The sequence below is a fragment of the Heterodontus francisci genome, chromosome 23, assembly GCF_036365525.1.
Source record: "Heterodontus francisci isolate sHetFra1 chromosome 23, sHetFra1.hap1, whole genome shotgun sequence".
In the NCBI taxonomy this organism is placed as follows: domain Eukaryota; kingdom Metazoa; phylum Chordata; class Chondrichthyes; order Heterodontiformes; family Heterodontidae; genus Heterodontus; species Heterodontus francisci.
The window spans coordinates 28241268-28258770 of record NC_090393.1 but is presented as its reverse complement, the minus strand read 5'-3'; the positions used below and the strand labels follow the sequence as shown (position 1 = coordinate 28258770).

Sequence of the window (17503 nt, the reverse complement as noted above, 5' to 3'; positions counted from 1 at the left end):
GAGCTTTGTACATAATATCACAATGGTCATATTAACTCTATACAATTTCTTAGCTCCAAAACTTATAATTAGTTTTGGTCTCCTCACTAAAGTGTGTAAACTTGAAAAAGAAGAGGACAATTAATATGACTCCTGGGCTCTGAATTGAAAAGATAAATTTAAGATATTTTCACTTAAGCAAAATAGATGATACGTTTGGGGTGGCGCAGTGGTTAGCACCTCTGCCTCACAGCTCCAGCGACCCGGGTTCAGTTCTGGGTACTGCCTGTGCGGAGTTTGCAAGTTCTCCCTGTGTCTGCGTGGGTTTCCGCCGGGTGCTCCGGTTTCCTCCCACAGCCAAAGACTTGCAGGTTGATAGGTAAATTGGCCATTGTAAATTGCCCCTAGTGTAGGTAGGTGGTAGGAGAATGGTGGGGATGTAGTAGGGAATATGGGATTAATGTAGGATTAGTATAAATGGGTGGTTGTTGATCGGCACAGACTCGGTGGGCCGAAGGGCCTGTTTCAGTGCTGTATCTCTAAACAAAATAAACAAAGTAAATTGATGAAAGGAAATTAATGAAATGAAAAACATCCTCTAGTTTTCATTGAATACAAGTTGTGTGATAATATGATATGAGAAACTTTGAATGAAATTATGTATAATTTATTCAAGAGGTTATTGATATATGGAACAAAATTACAGCATCAAGGGGCCAAGGCAATAAAAGTAACATTTTAAAAAGAAAAGAATCTACACAAATTTGTTGCGGCAATCTGTGATGAGTTCTAAGTAAAGGTAATACACATATTAGTTAAATGTAGGGACAAAATTTGAAAATAATTTGGATTACAGTAGAAAATAGTGGTATGGGCAAGAATAGTTCATATATGAACTAGCTGGATATGCCAAATACGCTTTTCTTATTCCTAAACTGTCTGTGTTCCCAACGTGTCCTAAATGCAAACCATTGGCAATCGCAGTAGCTTAAAATGGAGACAGTTGTAAACTATAGGGGTTGTTAGTGGGGATATCCCCTGAATGTACAAAATAAAGCAAAGTAAATTCAGCATTCATCTAACATTACATAACAACAAAAAGCAAACTGGAAAATTGTGTATACATGACTCTTTCCCACTCCACTTTACAGTAGATGATTATGCTAGCCATCACGTTTCATGCCAAGAAATACTATTAGTTAAAACAATCCTTACTAATATAAGATTGAGACTAAAAGAAGCTTTCAAAAGAGGTAAGGATCCCAAGTCATTTCCTTCACCCACTTGTAACATTGTACATGTGACAAATTCCTTTTGTAATGAAGTGCAAAGACAACAAGATCAGTTCCAATTAATTGAACACACTACAAATATGTGCCGCTTGTATTTAAATTAAATGCTCAACCTACACTACTAATTGTAAACTTCATAAATTCTGACAATTGATAGCTTTTCCCCCAAATTATAAATATTTAGAAGTTGTAACTGTTGAACATATACCTTCAGTTTCATTAGATTTGTGTTATCCCCTGAATGACTCCACTAATGATATCATGGGTTGAATCTCAGCCATGATTTCCACACAATCTGCTCAATTTATGCCATTAGGGAAATAATTCATCAACAAAGGAGGGATACTGTAATACTGCCAATAGAAAGGAAAGCACATTTTCAGGGCTGTGCATTTTTTAGTATTGGGTTTTAGTAAAGGGCTCATTAGGTGCCAGAATTTAAAGCTACATGATCATCTTGGGATTTACAATAAACGGGTAAAAGTGTTCTTGAAATGCAATGTGTTCATCATCAGAAAACAAACAAATAATTCTTGTTATATTCATGATTACAGCTCCAGAAGTGCAGACAGCTGTTCTGGTCATGCTCCATCTACTCTGTTTTCATTTGACTGGACAATTCATAACTTTTATAATTAAAAAGACACAATCCTTAAAAATGTGCATCAATCAGAATTACTTTAGAATGGAAATCACAGTTTCAAGCTCTTGTGCAACAAAATGGTTAACAAGGAATTACACCAGATTCTTTCTAAAATTACCTACGAGTACCAGATCAGTTATCTATTAGAATTCAGCCGATGTGTTTTCATCCACATGCCTAAAGTCAAGACCAAGGAAAGCTAGCTCTTGATGTTAATGCAAGAAATTTAACGATTGATCTATAAAAAGTAGGCATTGGTTCACTAAAGCCTCTGTGCAAGAAACATCAGAATGAATCAATGCAGTTTATACTTCGACTAAAGTAATCTTGTTTTCAATTTTTTTTCTAAAAGCTTAAATATAACATTTAATCTTAGGACCATAATCCTTGATATTCCAAATGCTTAGAAAAATTAGTCATTTTGCCTTAATGATGGCAAAGTTCTTGATAATTCAGTAATTCATCACACAGGAGAGTGTTCTTAACATGTAAATTTGAGCACAACATGCAACCTTTTATTTTTTTCCTTAAGCTAGCCACAGTAACACCATCACCTTCAGTCAGAAACGGTGGTTGCTTTGTCCTATGACAGTCCACGATTACTGCCAACACCACACATTGGTTGACAAAACAGGAAGTGTGTTCAAGCAGTGGGGAAATTATCCCAGAGTCATTTTAACTTCCCTCCGTTACAATGGCACAGCTGAAATTGTTTAAACTCATGCCAGGAGTAGCTCACATTCTGCAGCTTTAATAATAGAGGTGTGCTTCGATGTTAATGTGGTGTTCAGAAACAATTCAGGTGTGGAGTGGTCAACCATGGGCTTTGCCATGGACTCTACAATCAAAATACACCTTGAAGATTATCCGATTAAATGATAATCACTTCAACTCTTCTTCCTATCTCCCATTCCAATTAAATCTTAGAATTAAGGTAAAAATGTCTGGTAAGGCATACAGTATTTACAAAAAGGTGCAGGGACATCATTGCTTTGGCAGACATCACCATGTTCTTAATTGCAACCACCGCTCCCAATGTCTTATTTTTATCTTACCTGGAGTGTTTTCTGCAGCAGATACAGGACAGCAGGTCATACCTGGCTCCATACATGGCTCCGTGCCAACGTAAACCCTGTGCCAAATTCAACACCAGGCCCCATCTGCACTTAACGAGTGCGTTGTGGGTGCCAACTGAGTACCCAGAAACAAGGAGCCTCTATCAGCAGCACTAATTTGGACCATACTGGCAGAGGGCCTCAGGTAGGTCCTGCGACAGTGCAGTGGCAACACTGAAGGAGCAAAGTATGGGCCAGCAGCAGCCGGCTGTTGTTTTATGGAGACTGGAGGATCTTTCCTGCTCCTACTGATTCCACAAAATTAAAGCATTTTCATAGTTTACGAGCCTTTTTTCAGCGGCCATTAAGCTGCTCTGGACCTGACACCAGCTCCATTCATTACCGTTCAATTTCACATGAGGATCTTATAACCAGCATAGGTCCCTGATTTGAATAACCAAATCCGCCTGCCACTAACTTCGGGAGGGCGCCCCAGGTAACTAAAAGTCCCTCGATTCAATTTTGCCTAAAGTGTGTTTCCAGAGTCAAATGGGCCAGGGAGACTGTGACCTGATTTTAGAAATGAAAGCAAAATACTGCAGATGCTGGAAATCTGAAATAAAAACATAACGCTGGAAATACTCAGCATGTCAGGCAGCAACTGTAGAGAGAGGAATAAAGTCAACATTTCAGGTCGATTACCTTTCATCAGAACTGAAAATTTCACCAACTTTGCTTCCAATTTCCACCCTTTTTGATCTGATTCTGGACCCTATTTTCCCTATTTCGTACATGACAAACAGGTGTATCAATGTCGGATTTCTTCCCCTTGGTGTCTGGTGCAATGTGAGCTTGCAACAGCAGCAGTGTAATTTTCAGAGCAGTTTATTCTGAGCTGTTACAGGAACTAAGGCTGCTCCGAATATTCTCAAGCAAAGCAATAATGTTCCTTTAAAGATAAATCGCCAACCAAAATTAGCAACAACAAGCATTCTAACCTCTGACATGGAATGTCCAAAAGTTTAACCTTCAGTTTCAATATAGAGTTACTATTGCTGCATCAGCTCTATGGGAGTGTTCTATTTGTGATGCCATGGATCAAAAGCTAGCCACACTCACTGCATTGTTTGTTCCATAACATTGCCTAGTAACAGTTCATATAAAACTTGTGACCAACAGAATGCTGTCAAAATTTATGGTGTAGATTCAAGAATTTGAACACAAGGTTTGAAAAAGCACCCATTAACTACTGCATTATTCTTTTTTAAAGAATTTACTGTCATTGGCAGGATTAACTTTAAAACAAATGTGGATAGCTCTGTAAAACCTGCTGTTTAAATTGTGCAGGAATGTAAAATCTGCAGTTAACTTTCTTATGGTATGGTGCAGTGGTCATCACTTTGTAATATGTTGACTAGACACCAAAGTGAATTCAGTAAGATCAAAGCAACAGTCTACTTTGACTGGAATCAAATCACCATGACAACTCATATCTTGAGTTCCAGGTTTTATATCACTATGATACTGGCATCAATAACTGGTCTTGAAAATTTCTACTCTAAGTTTTTTTTTAAAGTTATCATTATCTAACAAAGCAGTTGCTAATGAGGGATACTTTAATTGAATCCAGTGTAACACCGTTGGGCATCTGTCATGGTTGTGGATTAGATGAAAAAACACAGTTAGATAAGTGTTGGTCACAAACACCATGCATGTCACAATTTGGCTTAGACTTCAGGGCAAGGGTAAAAATGAGGCTGTGCCAATCAATTTTCTTTGAACACAGAAAGTGCATTTGAGGACATTCCCCCCATGTGTTAAACACCCAGATGGCCTTTGCAAAGGGAAATTACTGAACATGGCCCCTGGATTCAGAATCCTGCAGTCACACAATAGTGAATCTCAGATCAGAAAAATTTGGCTGGGCTGGCTCGTCAAGTGTGAAATTAAGAAAAATCTGCGGGTGAAATACCAGGAGCCAGAACACAATAGTTCCACGACGTTTTTATCGTTAAATGTGGTGCCACGCTTGATTTCTGCTTAAAGTGCACCCTCAGAATACAGCAGTCTATATGCACTTTGCAAATAATTCTACCCTTCTGCTCAACTTCTGCTGTGAGCTGGTGAAACCTGTAAACTTAGCTTGTTATCTATCCATGTCCAATAGCAATGCCTGGACAAAACTTGGTTGTTACACTATCACAGTAAGATCACTTGTTGCCTGGAAATGAGCTGTAAGATCAAAACTGGACTCTGATATCCCTTGAACCACATATAAAAATCACACTGTTTACAAAAGCACACCATCAGATTAACACACTGCTCGAGAGGCCAGCTTCTTTTTGAGTGTTACTCCAAAGTGTATTCTCCAACATTTTCTGTATTCAGCTTTAAAGAAATATCAGGAGAGACATTGCATTGGAAAGCCTGAAGTGTAGGTGTCTTCTAGGAATTGCCCCTCCTCTTTTATTTATATCTTATTGGTATTCTGAGTGAGAACTATAGACCACAAATAAAAATAAAAACTATCTCCCTCCCAGGACTGTGATTTATCCTGCTGCTAGTGGATACGATCAGATAATCACCACTTACATTTTATTTCGAAGAATGGATTGGCATTATTAGAAATGTGATTTTGCATTTAAAGATTTTACTATGGCAATCATGTCCAGTGCAGTCGGTGGCAAGCAGACTGTTGCAGACTAGCTATTTGTTTCGATGTCAGCGCGGAAAGTGCGGCTTCCATTTCTATAATAAACCACCGACAGCGAAAAGCTGCTAAAAATATTCCAGAAGTGCTGGCATAAATTTGGAAGGCTTATTCCTACCACTGCTATTTATCCTATGCAGTACACTGTTGATTAAATCACGTCGAGATAAACAGTATAAGACTTCACATTATAACGCCGAATCGCAGACCAGAATCCAAGGAATGTATGGCATTTAATATTTAAGTCTACCGACTTCAACTAGAAAACTACAGTCCATATGTGTCTTGACACCGCTACCTTGGCAATAATACATTAGAAGGATTCATTTCGGTTGACTTAAATTCTTTGCTTTTGACGACGTATTCACCAGCTCTACCGAGACCCCTCACCGTGCCATATACCGCGAATTATCTGTCGCTTCTAAAGGATTAATCTTCCGCCGCCTTTACTGAATATTGCAGTGCCTCTGCGCCAGATTTCTCGAAGATACATCCAGTCCCAATGGCTGGACTATCAGTCCGGCTACACATTCCCAGTGCTGAGCATTCCCCCCACTCCCCCCCCCCCCCAGCTGTCTCCGTACAGCCACAGATGTTCGTCAATGTTGCAATACATTGTATGGAACGAAAATTCTAAGGATTGTAGCAACAACCTCGAAGTAGTCATATGCGGCAAGCAAGTACAATTAGACCATTATCTAGTGGCTGATCCAGGTGGCATCAATTGCTCCTCTGGGCAAAACAAATGCAATTGGAAATGCAAAGCCATTGACGTGATTGCACATTCCACCTCAATTTTACCGATCGGGATGAACGGTGGAACTTGATTGTTGGAGAAGGTGGGGAGAGTGAGGGGGGGGGGGGGGGGGCGGATAGAGAGAAAAGTGCAATTGATATTTTGCCGCACTGGAGATAATAAATCTCAGGGATCCAGATGGAGAGTGTCATGTACGGGAAGGCTCTGTACAACTCTACACCTCCGGAGCAGCCATGCATGGTCCACCGGGGAAAGAGCTGGTATCTTGGAGTGTGAAGCTACACTGATCGACGTCCGTTCCATATCTTCCACGGACTAGCAATCAAAGATTCAAGCAGTGTTTGAGAATCTGGGCTGACATTCACCAATTGATTTTTTGTTTTTTTTTTTAAAAACAAAGCTAACCATTCTAACACTGGCTCTGACTGCCTGGGGTTTTACAGGGAGTAGGTGTGGTTATTTGCATTATTTTTCGGGGGAGGGGGGAGTGGGGAAGGAGGTGAGAAGTGGGACTTACCTGTATCCTGCCTGAACTGATGCATGGATTGCAGGTCGATGATGTACGGGGAGAGCTGAGGGTCGGCCTGGCCCAGCACCACGCTGCCTCTGGCATTGCACTTGATGATGTTCTCGATGTGGTGACACACGGCCGCGCTGTACGGTCTCCAGCGGCCGTGCTCGTTCAGCCATTCCCACACCACCACCCGGGCGAAATTCTGCGGTGGGAAGCCCAAGCCGTTCGCCGACAGCATCGCCGCGGCGGCGGGTCGAGCCATGCTGCTGCTGCTGCCGCCGCGATCAGCTGAATGGATTCAAATCGGTCACAACTGTCCTCCCTCCCTCCCGTGTCTCAGGTGCGGAGCAGCCAAGGACCGAACCGGCTATCTTACCCAGCCGGATCGCAGTGACACCCTCCTCCCTCCTCCTCTCCACTCCGAGTGACGCGGACCGGGGGGGTGGGACTCCGGCTCTCATTGATTGGCAACAAGCGCCGCCGCCACAAACAAACAAACAAAGAAAAAGCAGCATAAGGCGGAGGGAGGTTTTCCAGCGCCAGTCACCCCAACAGCAAGCCCGAGCTGCATTCACAAAAGACAAATCAGTAGCAGCCTCACGTCCAGAGGCAATGCCTTTGCTGCAGATTGAGAGGGGGGGGGGGAGGTGGTGGGGAGACAGAGCCCAGTGACAGCTCCAGCTTTAACTTGCAGGTGATGAAGCCGCCAGCAAGACAGATCCGAGCACCTTCTCCCCTCTGCATGGATAAACGCTGGCAAAGTGGACCCGAGTCACTCCTTATTGCCAAGGGACAATCAGTCAGATTGCTCCCCATCTCACCCAGGCCAAAAGGGGTTAATTCATGAGTGCAGGAGATTACAGACACAGGGAGGGGCGAAGCCGCGAAGGGATTTACACAAGTATTAGCACTGGCCGTGTTATTATCTGGTCTGCTGTCATTCTTCTTTTCATGTTGGGCTAAACCAGGAAAATAAAATCGAATCAAATGTAAATTGGTTAACACTTTATGAGCGTAAAGGAACATATGTCCGATTGTAATAAAAACAGAAAAGAGGAGTTCTGATGAAAGAGTCACTGACCTGAAACGTTAACTCTGTTTCCCTCTCCACAGGTGCTGCCAGACCTACTGAGTATTTCCAGCATTTTCTGCTTTTATTTCAGATTTCCAGCATCCGCAGTATTTTGCTTTCATAATATAAATCCGATTGTGTTTGGGTGACAAACATCAGCAAGAGTTCAGTTCCTCCTATAGCTGAGTCAAAATATATACATAGTGTGTACAGGACAGAAACAGGCCTTTCGGCCCAACTGGTCCAGACTGGGGGCTCTTATTCATTTATTTAACGAATGAGAATATGTATGAATACATGCCTGACAGAATTATCTTTAACTCACGGTGATGTGAAAAGCATACTTTATCTACAGTTTAAGGGCTAAATTAAGAAAGATAAAATGTTTAGATCCATGTAGGGACCATTTCAGACCATTTTCTTTTGCCTTGATGCAAAATGCGTATCCCATCTATTCCTGTTTGAATCAGAGAAGTCTCCACATTTTTTGATATATTTGATCAAATCAGCATTCACTGAACCATGTGACTATTCCAGAAGCTATGAGTTCTTAAAGTATCCACTGAATGCTATTTCAGTTATGTTTAACTTGAAGCTTCCTGAGTTTATAATAATGTTCACTCATCCTCTCCTTGTAGTTAAGCACAAAAATTATTGATATCCATCCACGCAGCTCTCTTTATGATTTTAAAATCTTGAATCATATACCTCCCTTGGAATAGATTTGCTTAACCATTACAAATTTAAGACAGTACCATACTTGTTGACCTTGCTTGAACTCTTGCTAATATCTCTCTAACCTTTCATCAATACGACTGTGACAGACTAGAGATCTTTTTCATTTTGACAACCTTGTGTGTTAAAGTATCCAGGGTATCTGCAACTTGTTGAAGTTACAATGGACGAACAGGGAACCCCTGCTGAAATTCACGGCTTTTGTGTTTGTCTATGACTGGTCAGACATGTCCTTGTGGACTTCAGTTGGCTTAATAGGACCATAACATCAGGAAATGTGCAGTAAGATTACATGGACTTGCAAAATGTTAAGAACTGTCAGCCTTGCTGGCAGGTTTATTGAGGTTGCGTCCAGCAGAGAACCTTCACTTCCATTGTCATATCCTCTCTATAATGTTGGAAGTGTCCTTTTCATCATCTTCAATGGTTTCTGTGGGTTTCTTTCTGCAGCTCAGTTTTGTTCTGTACATTTATCCACTGTGAAGAAAGAATTACACACTAAAAATAATTCTTTTACAGAATAAGGTGAAAACTTCCTGTAAATATTTGAATTACCAAAGAAAGGGATGTGTATCCCATTTAGAACTTCAAGAAGAAAAGCTATTTAAGCCCATTCTGTAGAATTCAGCAGCTGTTTGCTCACTTTGCAAGCCTAAAATGTTGTAAATTTCTTTATAGTTTTAGACATAACGATGCTCATATTAAAATATCAAACGCACTTTACACATGGCTTGGCCATGTGAGCCGCATGGAAGATGGCAGGATCCCCAAAGACACATTGTACAGCGAGCTCGCCACTGGTATCAGACCCACCGGCCGTCCATGTCTCCGCTATAAAGACGTCTGCAAACGCGACATGAAATCGTGTGACATTGATCACAAGTCGTGGGAGTCAGTTGCCAGCATTCGCCAGAGCTGGCGGGCAGCCATAAAGACAGGGCTAAATTGTGGCGAGTCGAAGAGACTTAGTAGTTGGCAGGAAAAAAGACAGAGGCGCAAGGGGAGAGCCAACTGTGCAACAGCCCCAACAAACAAATTTCTCTGCAGCACCTGTGGAAGAGCCTGTCACTCCAGAATTGGCCTTTATAGCCACTCCAGGCGCTGCTTCACAAACCACTGACCACCTCCAGGCGCGTATCCATTGTCTCTCGAGATAAGGAGGCCCAAAAGGACTTTACACTATGTTATTATTCAGGCAATTGCAACACCATTTTGTGCAGGAATGTACCATGAAACAGCCAGGCAATGAGTGACCAGTCAGTCTGTTTCATTATTAGGAAAGAATGTTGGCAAGGACATTCAGAGAACTCACTGCTCTTTTTCAGATCGTGTCAAAAGGTCCCTAATGTCCACCTGAACAGACAATTTAAAATCCTTTCTAAAAGTTCATACCTCTGACAACACAGCAGGCTCTCAATACTGCCATGAGTGTCAACTGGGGTTATAAGATCAAGCACACAGCCTTCTGACCAAGAGGTGAGAGAGCTACCAACTGAGCAAATCTGATATATAAACCTTCTGATTCATACTTATTAATGCTTGAGGTATTGAACTAGGTATTGAATTCATGCGTAAACAATATTGGAAGAAAAAATGTCCACTTCATTGGCTCTAACAGGCTTTAGTCCTACTGTCCAAGTGATCTGATAGGTACATAATGTCAATCTTCAGTCCCAGTGAAAAGGCTGATTTTACTTGTGAAATGCTGATTAGCTTATATATGGATCAAGATACTGACCATTAGCTTAAAAAGCTAAAGACAGGCATATACAAAGTTTTTTTTAATATATTTAAAATCAAGAACAGATTTACAACATTTAAGTACACAAAGGTTCCTGAGCGAGATTGCCAGTTTCATGCCATTTTGTGCTGAATTGCGAGTAGCTTTGTGCTGCAACCTTACATTCACTAGGACATGGGTTGAAACGCATGAATAAGCCGTCCTGAAACAGCGTTTCATGCGATGGGCGCATACATTAGGAACTCAGGCACGGATGTCAGGTTTCCCATGTAATGTTCCATTTACCAATTAATGTTTAGAAAATCAGGATCAATTTCGCAATATGGCTCCCATCACATGAAGCTCTGCTCTGGGAAAGCTAATTCATCAAATGTACTCCATTGTGTTTAGTTGTGCTTCTCTTACAATTGTTTTTGACAAGTTCAATAACCACATGATGCCAAAGAAATGGAAAAAAATGGCTTCACTTTATGAATGAGTTAATCTTAGTTGAAGTGGGAAAGATGTTAATTAAATGATGGAACAAGGTGATATAATGAGTAGTGAATCGCTATTTAAGATGTATTATTCAATTAAAGAAATGCTTCAGAAATGGACTGGGCATTGTGCTGGACTGCTAAAACATCCTTTCACTTCTGACACCTAAATTCAAACCTAACCCTGGCTAATCTTTCTCCACTGGCTCATATGTGGCTATAATTTAAAATGAATTTGGTGAGTTTCAACGCATGTCCGAGTGAATGTGAGGTTGCAGCACAAAGCTACTCGCAATTCAATACAAAGTGGCATGAAGTTGGCAATCTCGCTCAGGAACCTTTGTGTACTTAAATATTGTAAATCTGTTCTTGATTTTAAATATATAGTAAAACTTCATACATGCCTGTCTTTAGCTTTTTAAGCTAATGGTCAACATCTTGACCCATGTATAAGCTTGTCAGCATTTCACAAGAAAAGTCAGCCTTTTCACTGAGACTGAAGATTGACAATATGAACCAATCAGATCACTTGGACAACAGGACTGAAGCATGTTAGAGCCAATGAAGTGGACATTTTTTCTTCCAATATTGTTTACACATGAATGTGAATGTAAATGTTTGATGAACTGATGGTATCTGAGAATCATTATTACCATGTGTCTATTTCATGCTTGTGTTCAAACAGTTGAAATATAGGACCAGTTCTAACTGGGTAAACAGCCAGGAATCAGAAGTGTCGGGGCCAAAGCAGGCAGCAAACTGTCCAGCATCCCGGAACATAAGGCCCAGGAGATTTTAACTCCCAGACCTTATTTACATACTCCAATTGACTCCAACCTGAAGGCAGCTGGAATAACCTCACCACCAGTGGCCAGATGATTATTTAGAGCAACTGATTCTGGAGATGACAAAGGCATGAAGGGAGTTTCAGTGACTGATAGGCTGAAGTAGTGTGGAGGCAGCCAGTGTTACAGAGGTGGAAATAGACAGTCTTTGCGATGGAGAGGATATACAGTAAGAGGCTCAACTTGGAGTTGGACGGGAAGGGGGAGGGTGATGGAGTTGGTAGCAAAGGTACAGGGTTTGCTGGAGGAAATTACAGCTTATCCAAGACTAGTTGTTGGATTAGCAGTTTGACATCACAAAGGCAGCGGAACGGTCAAGAGAAATGATGGAGATGTGGAGCTATGTTAATTGTAGGTTAATTATGTTGTTAAAGGTACACTGGTGAAGGGCATTGATTAATTAAGGACTCAGAGTGGATATAAAGAGAGCCTGCTAGGACATGGGAGAAGGAAGCAGGAGGCAGAGATATGCAATGCTGAATTCTGTGAATAAACCCACTATCAAAAAAGGATCTACATCTAGTTTCATTCTTCACCATTTGGCTTGGATCCATTTAACATGATTGCCTCAATGTGAAGATTGGAAACTGAGAATTGTTTTTCAGACAGAAGGTTATAATCTGAGTTACCTTTGAGAAGAATGGCTGACACCAAATGAAAAGTGTCAGGATATGATTTTCCACACACGTTCTCTGAATCTGAACCTTATGACCAATGGCAAAATGAAGTAGACATGTGGTCACAAGTTACGCCCTTACCAAAGAGAAAGCAAGGTATAGCCTGGCACTGTCGCTTCCCAATAAAAGCAAGATCAAGTGCAAAGCATTTTGTGAACTAGAGGCCTGTCAGTTGGACACTGAGGAAGGTTTGGAGCTTCTATTAAGCTTTATGGATAAAATTTATAAGAAAGATGATTTATTAAATGCATACGAGGCATGGTCAAACTTTGATAAATTTAGAAAGACGGACGGTTATTCCATAGAGGAATACATCTTGGAATTTAACACACTATATAAAAGATTGCAGAAATTCTATCTGGAACGTCCTTGCTCAGTGCTCACTTTCAAATTGTTGGATTGTGCTGAAGTGTTGAACATGAATCGTCTCCTGGTCTTAACTGGAGTTAGATTCTCAGAAAGAGACAGACTTTTGGATCAGGTGTCTGACGCTTTAAAAATAAATTCCTGGGAAATTAGTCATTTCCAGCAGCCTTCATGGCATAAATGGGAGAAGATGGAGGACTCAATGGTCGTGGCATTTCAAGATCGTTTAGATATGGGGCACAGGCATCAATACAACAGAAGAATCACAGACAAGGGAAATGAGAATGGAGACATTTTTAGCAGATCTGGCAGACAACAGGAATGAAGTAGCAATGACAGACAAATGAACCCCAGGAATGCCCAGGGAATTATTAACAGGTGTTTCAGATCTAACTCGAAATATCATTATCCAATAAGTTGTTCAAAATGGAACAACAGGGTTTTTGAGGTGACACATAATACAGAAGGTTCGGTCGCGCAAGATGATGATATTGACCAATCTGAGGGAATTGTCCTGGTCACAAGAAGCTACAATCTGGTAATGAGTGTACTAATTGCAGATTCATTTAATTGTGCCTTGTTGGACAGTGGTTGCATATCCACAATAGGTGGAATGGATAGGTTGAAATGTTTTTTAATTTCAGTCAGTAGTAAGGATCGAAGTAAGTTCAGGAAATATGATAGATCTACTTGCTTCAGGTTCAGGGATGACAATACATTAAAATCCCTGAAAAGGTTGGTGATTCCATGCAAAATAACTGGAGTAAGCCACTTTATTAGTACAGATGTGGTATCTAGTAAGATGCTCTTGTTGCTGAGCAAGCCTTCCATGAAAAAGGCATAAATGAAATTAGACATAGAACATGATGAAGCAATTGTCTTTGGAAAGCCAGTAGACTTGCAATTTACCCAATCAGTACATTATTGCATCTCTTTAACACAACCTAGCATCTCTAATAAGAATGTTAAAGAAGTGTTAATGGCATCAGGCGATAGGAGTTTGAGAGAGAAAAACAAATTGTCTTTAAAGTTACATTGACAATTTGCTCATCCCTCTTGTCACAGATTAAAAATCCTACTAAAGGATTCAGGGGTGGTTGATGATGAGCACAAAAAGCTTATTGAAGTGATTAGTGAGAAATGTGATATATGTAAAACATGTTGAAGGACACCATCACGGCGAATTGTAAGTCTCCCATTAGCACAAGACTTCAATGAAGTAGTAGTTATGGATTTAAAGGTGTGATACAAGGACAGAAACATTTTCATTTTGCATTTAATAGACATGGCAACAAGATTCAGTCTTTCTACAGTAATACATGGGAAAGACAAAAGAATAATAGTAGATAAAATTAAGGAAAAATGGACTGGGGGCACCAGCTAAATTCCTGACCGACAATTGGTGGGGGGGGGGGGTGGAATTTCCAGTGACGAATTTAGAGACATGTGCAAAAATATGAATACTGTAGTGATAAACACCACAGCTGAAAGTCCTTTCAGTAATAGATACTGTGAAAGAAATCACGAGGTGATTGATGAGATGCTGCATAAGATCTTAGCAGACCAATCAGATTGCAAGCTAACATCTGCCCTGGCGTGGGAAGTCCATGCGAAGAATTTGCTCCAAATGGTTGCAGGCTATAATCCGCATCAATTGGTCTTTGGGAAGAATCCCAAAGTATCTTCTGTGCTGTGTGATCATCCCCCAGCCTTAGAAGGGACTACAATTAGTTCCACCTTTTCTGCACACTTGAATGCCCTAAATGCAGGGAGAAGTCTCAGAGAAAATTCAAGGCAGAAGTCTCAGAGAAGATTTGGTGAACCTATGGCATCGCATAAGACCATCAGAGATAAACTTTAATCTTGGGAAATTGGTATACTATAAAACAGAGGGTCAGAAAGAGTAGAAAGGTTGGATCAAGTGATAGGTTGTGATGAGAAGACAGTGATTCTCCAACATGGTAGCCACAATATTAGTGTCCATTCATCTAGGTTAATCAGGATTGATTATAAACTGCAGAATCTGAACAATTATTAGAAGTTGATGAGGCACCCTGTACCTCATATACTCATATGTTACAATTATGAGAAACAGAATACGATAAATAAGGGGCCGGATAACAATAGACAAAGTGATACTGGTACACAAGATAGGGCTATTTTACCCAAAGAACAACTGCCTAAAGTTGGTACTAGGGTAATGTATATACCAGAATGGAGGGATGTGACCATTGTAGGGAAAACAGGGAAAGCCACTGGCAAATTCAGACATTGACTGAATGTCCAAGATGATGGACAAGAGGTTAGACCTATGGACTGGCAAAATGAGGTGAAATGGTGGAAAGCAAGAAAGTCTGGAAGTGACTCTGGCACTAGGAAACAATCACGTACTAGCAACAGAAGTGCTGATCGTGGGAGGGAGAGATCCTGTAACAATAGTTCAGAAAGAAATAAGAAAGCAAGTAGATGCCGTAGCTTGACTCGGCTGTGCTATAGAATAAGGACTACAGAACAATCTAGCACCACTACTAGAAGTAGAAGTTCTTATGATTGGGAAGTTATGGTAGCTATAAATAAATTGGAAGAAAAATTAATAAAAGAGACAAAATAAAAAGAGTTGGAAAGTTGGAAGGAATTTGGTGAGTATTCTGAAGTGCAAGTTAGGGGCCAGCCAGCCTTATCACACAGATGGATATGTACAGAAAAAGTACTGCCAAGTGGGACATATAAGACTAAAGCGAGACTAGTGGCTCGGGTTTCGAAGAGAGACTTGGTGATCGAGATGTTAGAGTGGACTTCCCCACGGCAGGAAAAGCGATCTTGAAAATGCTCTTAGTACTTTTAGCTACATACTCGTGGGAATGTAGGTCGATCGTTATAAAAGCCATATTTTTGCAGGTGAAAAATTTCAAAGAGAATTGTTTTTGAAACCACCTAAAGAAGCGGGTGATGTAGAAGGGAAGCCGTGGAAATGAAACAAATGTGTTTATGGATTGAATGATGTGGCGAGAATATGGTATTTCTCGGTTAGGTCAGTCTTTAGGCTTTATTCAGCTGAAAGCAGATCCAGCAATGTTCTACTGGTACCACAAAGAAAAACACACAGGCATCTTTATGATGCATATTGATGATTTTCTATGGGGTGGTTCTGTAGAATTTGAACAATTAGTTATTGATAAGTTTAAGAGAATTTAAGATTGGATGTCAAGCTTCAGGGGCTTTTAAATATATAGGATTAGACAATCATAATAGGTCAGGAATAACCTTGATTCAACAAAGTGTTAATCTTATTCCGATAAATCGGGCCAGATCATCACAGAAAGATGATTTTACATGCAAAGAAGAAACAGAGCAGTTAAGAAGTTTGATTGGACTGTTAAATGGTTTATGTACTCAGACAAGACCTGATGCCAGTTATGATGTATTGGAACTTAGTACTATGATGAAACATGCTACAATTGAAGAGGTATTGAGGGTAAATAAAACATTACAGAAATTACATTTGGAGAAATGCATACTCAAGTTTCCAGCCCTGAGTGATCCAAAAGACATGAAATTAATTCTTTTTAGTGATGCTTCTCATGCCAGTCTTCTGGATGGATATTCAAGTACAGCTGGGCTTATCATATTTTTGGAGGGAGAAAATGGAAGGTGTTGTTCTGGGAAGCCAAGAAAATAAAAAGGGTAGTTAAAAGTACCCTAGCTGCAGAAATACTGGCACTAGTTGAAGCAATAGATATGGGATTTTACTTATCTAACATTTTGAAGGAAATCCTATACAAGGGGCATTTTGAGATATGTTTGCCCATTGAGCGCTATGTGAATAATCATTCTCTATAAAATAATGTTCATTCGACAAAGAGTGTCACTGAGAAAAGGTTAAGGATTGACCTTGCTAGTATAAAGGAAATGTTGAAGAGAAAAGAAATCTCCAAGATAAAATGGGTCTACGCAAGTCACCAATTATCAGACTGTTCTACAAAGAGGAATGTTCCCTCCAAGAAATTGTTGGAGATCCCAGAAGAGGGATACCTTGTATTATAATGAGTTGTAAGAAATATGAAAACCCATTTTTTCTTCTTTGCATGCTTTGTAATTACTTACACATGCAATAAAGTCTTTGTTTAAAGAAAGGGGAGTCTGTTAATGATAGGTTAATTATGTTATTAAAGATACACAGATAAAGGGCATTGTTTAATTAAGGGCTTATAGTGAATATAAAGAGAGCCTGATGGGCCATGGAGGAGGGAGGCAGGAGGCAGAGGTATGTAATGCTGCATTATGTGACTAAACCTACTATCAAGAAAAGGATCTGTGTCTTGTTTCATTCTTCTCCATTTGGTTTGGACCCATTTAACAGAGCTGGATGTCATCAGTGCACATATGGAAGCTAATCCTAATGCCTGCAAATTATATCACCAAAGGCCAGCATGTAGATGAGGAAAAGAAAGGAATGAAGGATTGATTCTTGGGGGACTCTAGAAATGATGTCATGGAAATAGGGAGAGAAGCCATTACAAGAGATACTCTGGCAATGATTGGATAGATAAGAGTGGAATCAAGTTTGACCAAGCTGAAAAATGAAGGAGAGACATTGGAGGAGGATGGTGTGGTCGACTGTGTCAAAGGCTACAGACAGGT

General features: G+C 40.3%; 1 protein-coding gene across 1 annotated transcript in view; it reads right to left on the bottom strand.

Moving 5' to 3' along the window:
- The window catches only part of LOC137382666 (E3 ubiquitin-protein ligase DTX1-like), a 292622-nt gene extending 285274 nt beyond the window's left edge, over positions 1–7348 (bottom strand). The window contains exon 1 of the mRNA XM_068054908.1: positions 6954–7348. Coding sequence (XP_067911009.1) covers positions 6954–7212 — 259 coding nt within the window. The 5' untranslated portion in view covers positions 7213–7348. The remainder of the gene's footprint in view (positions 1–6953) is intronic.
- Positions 7349–17503: the final 10155 nt, after the last annotated feature.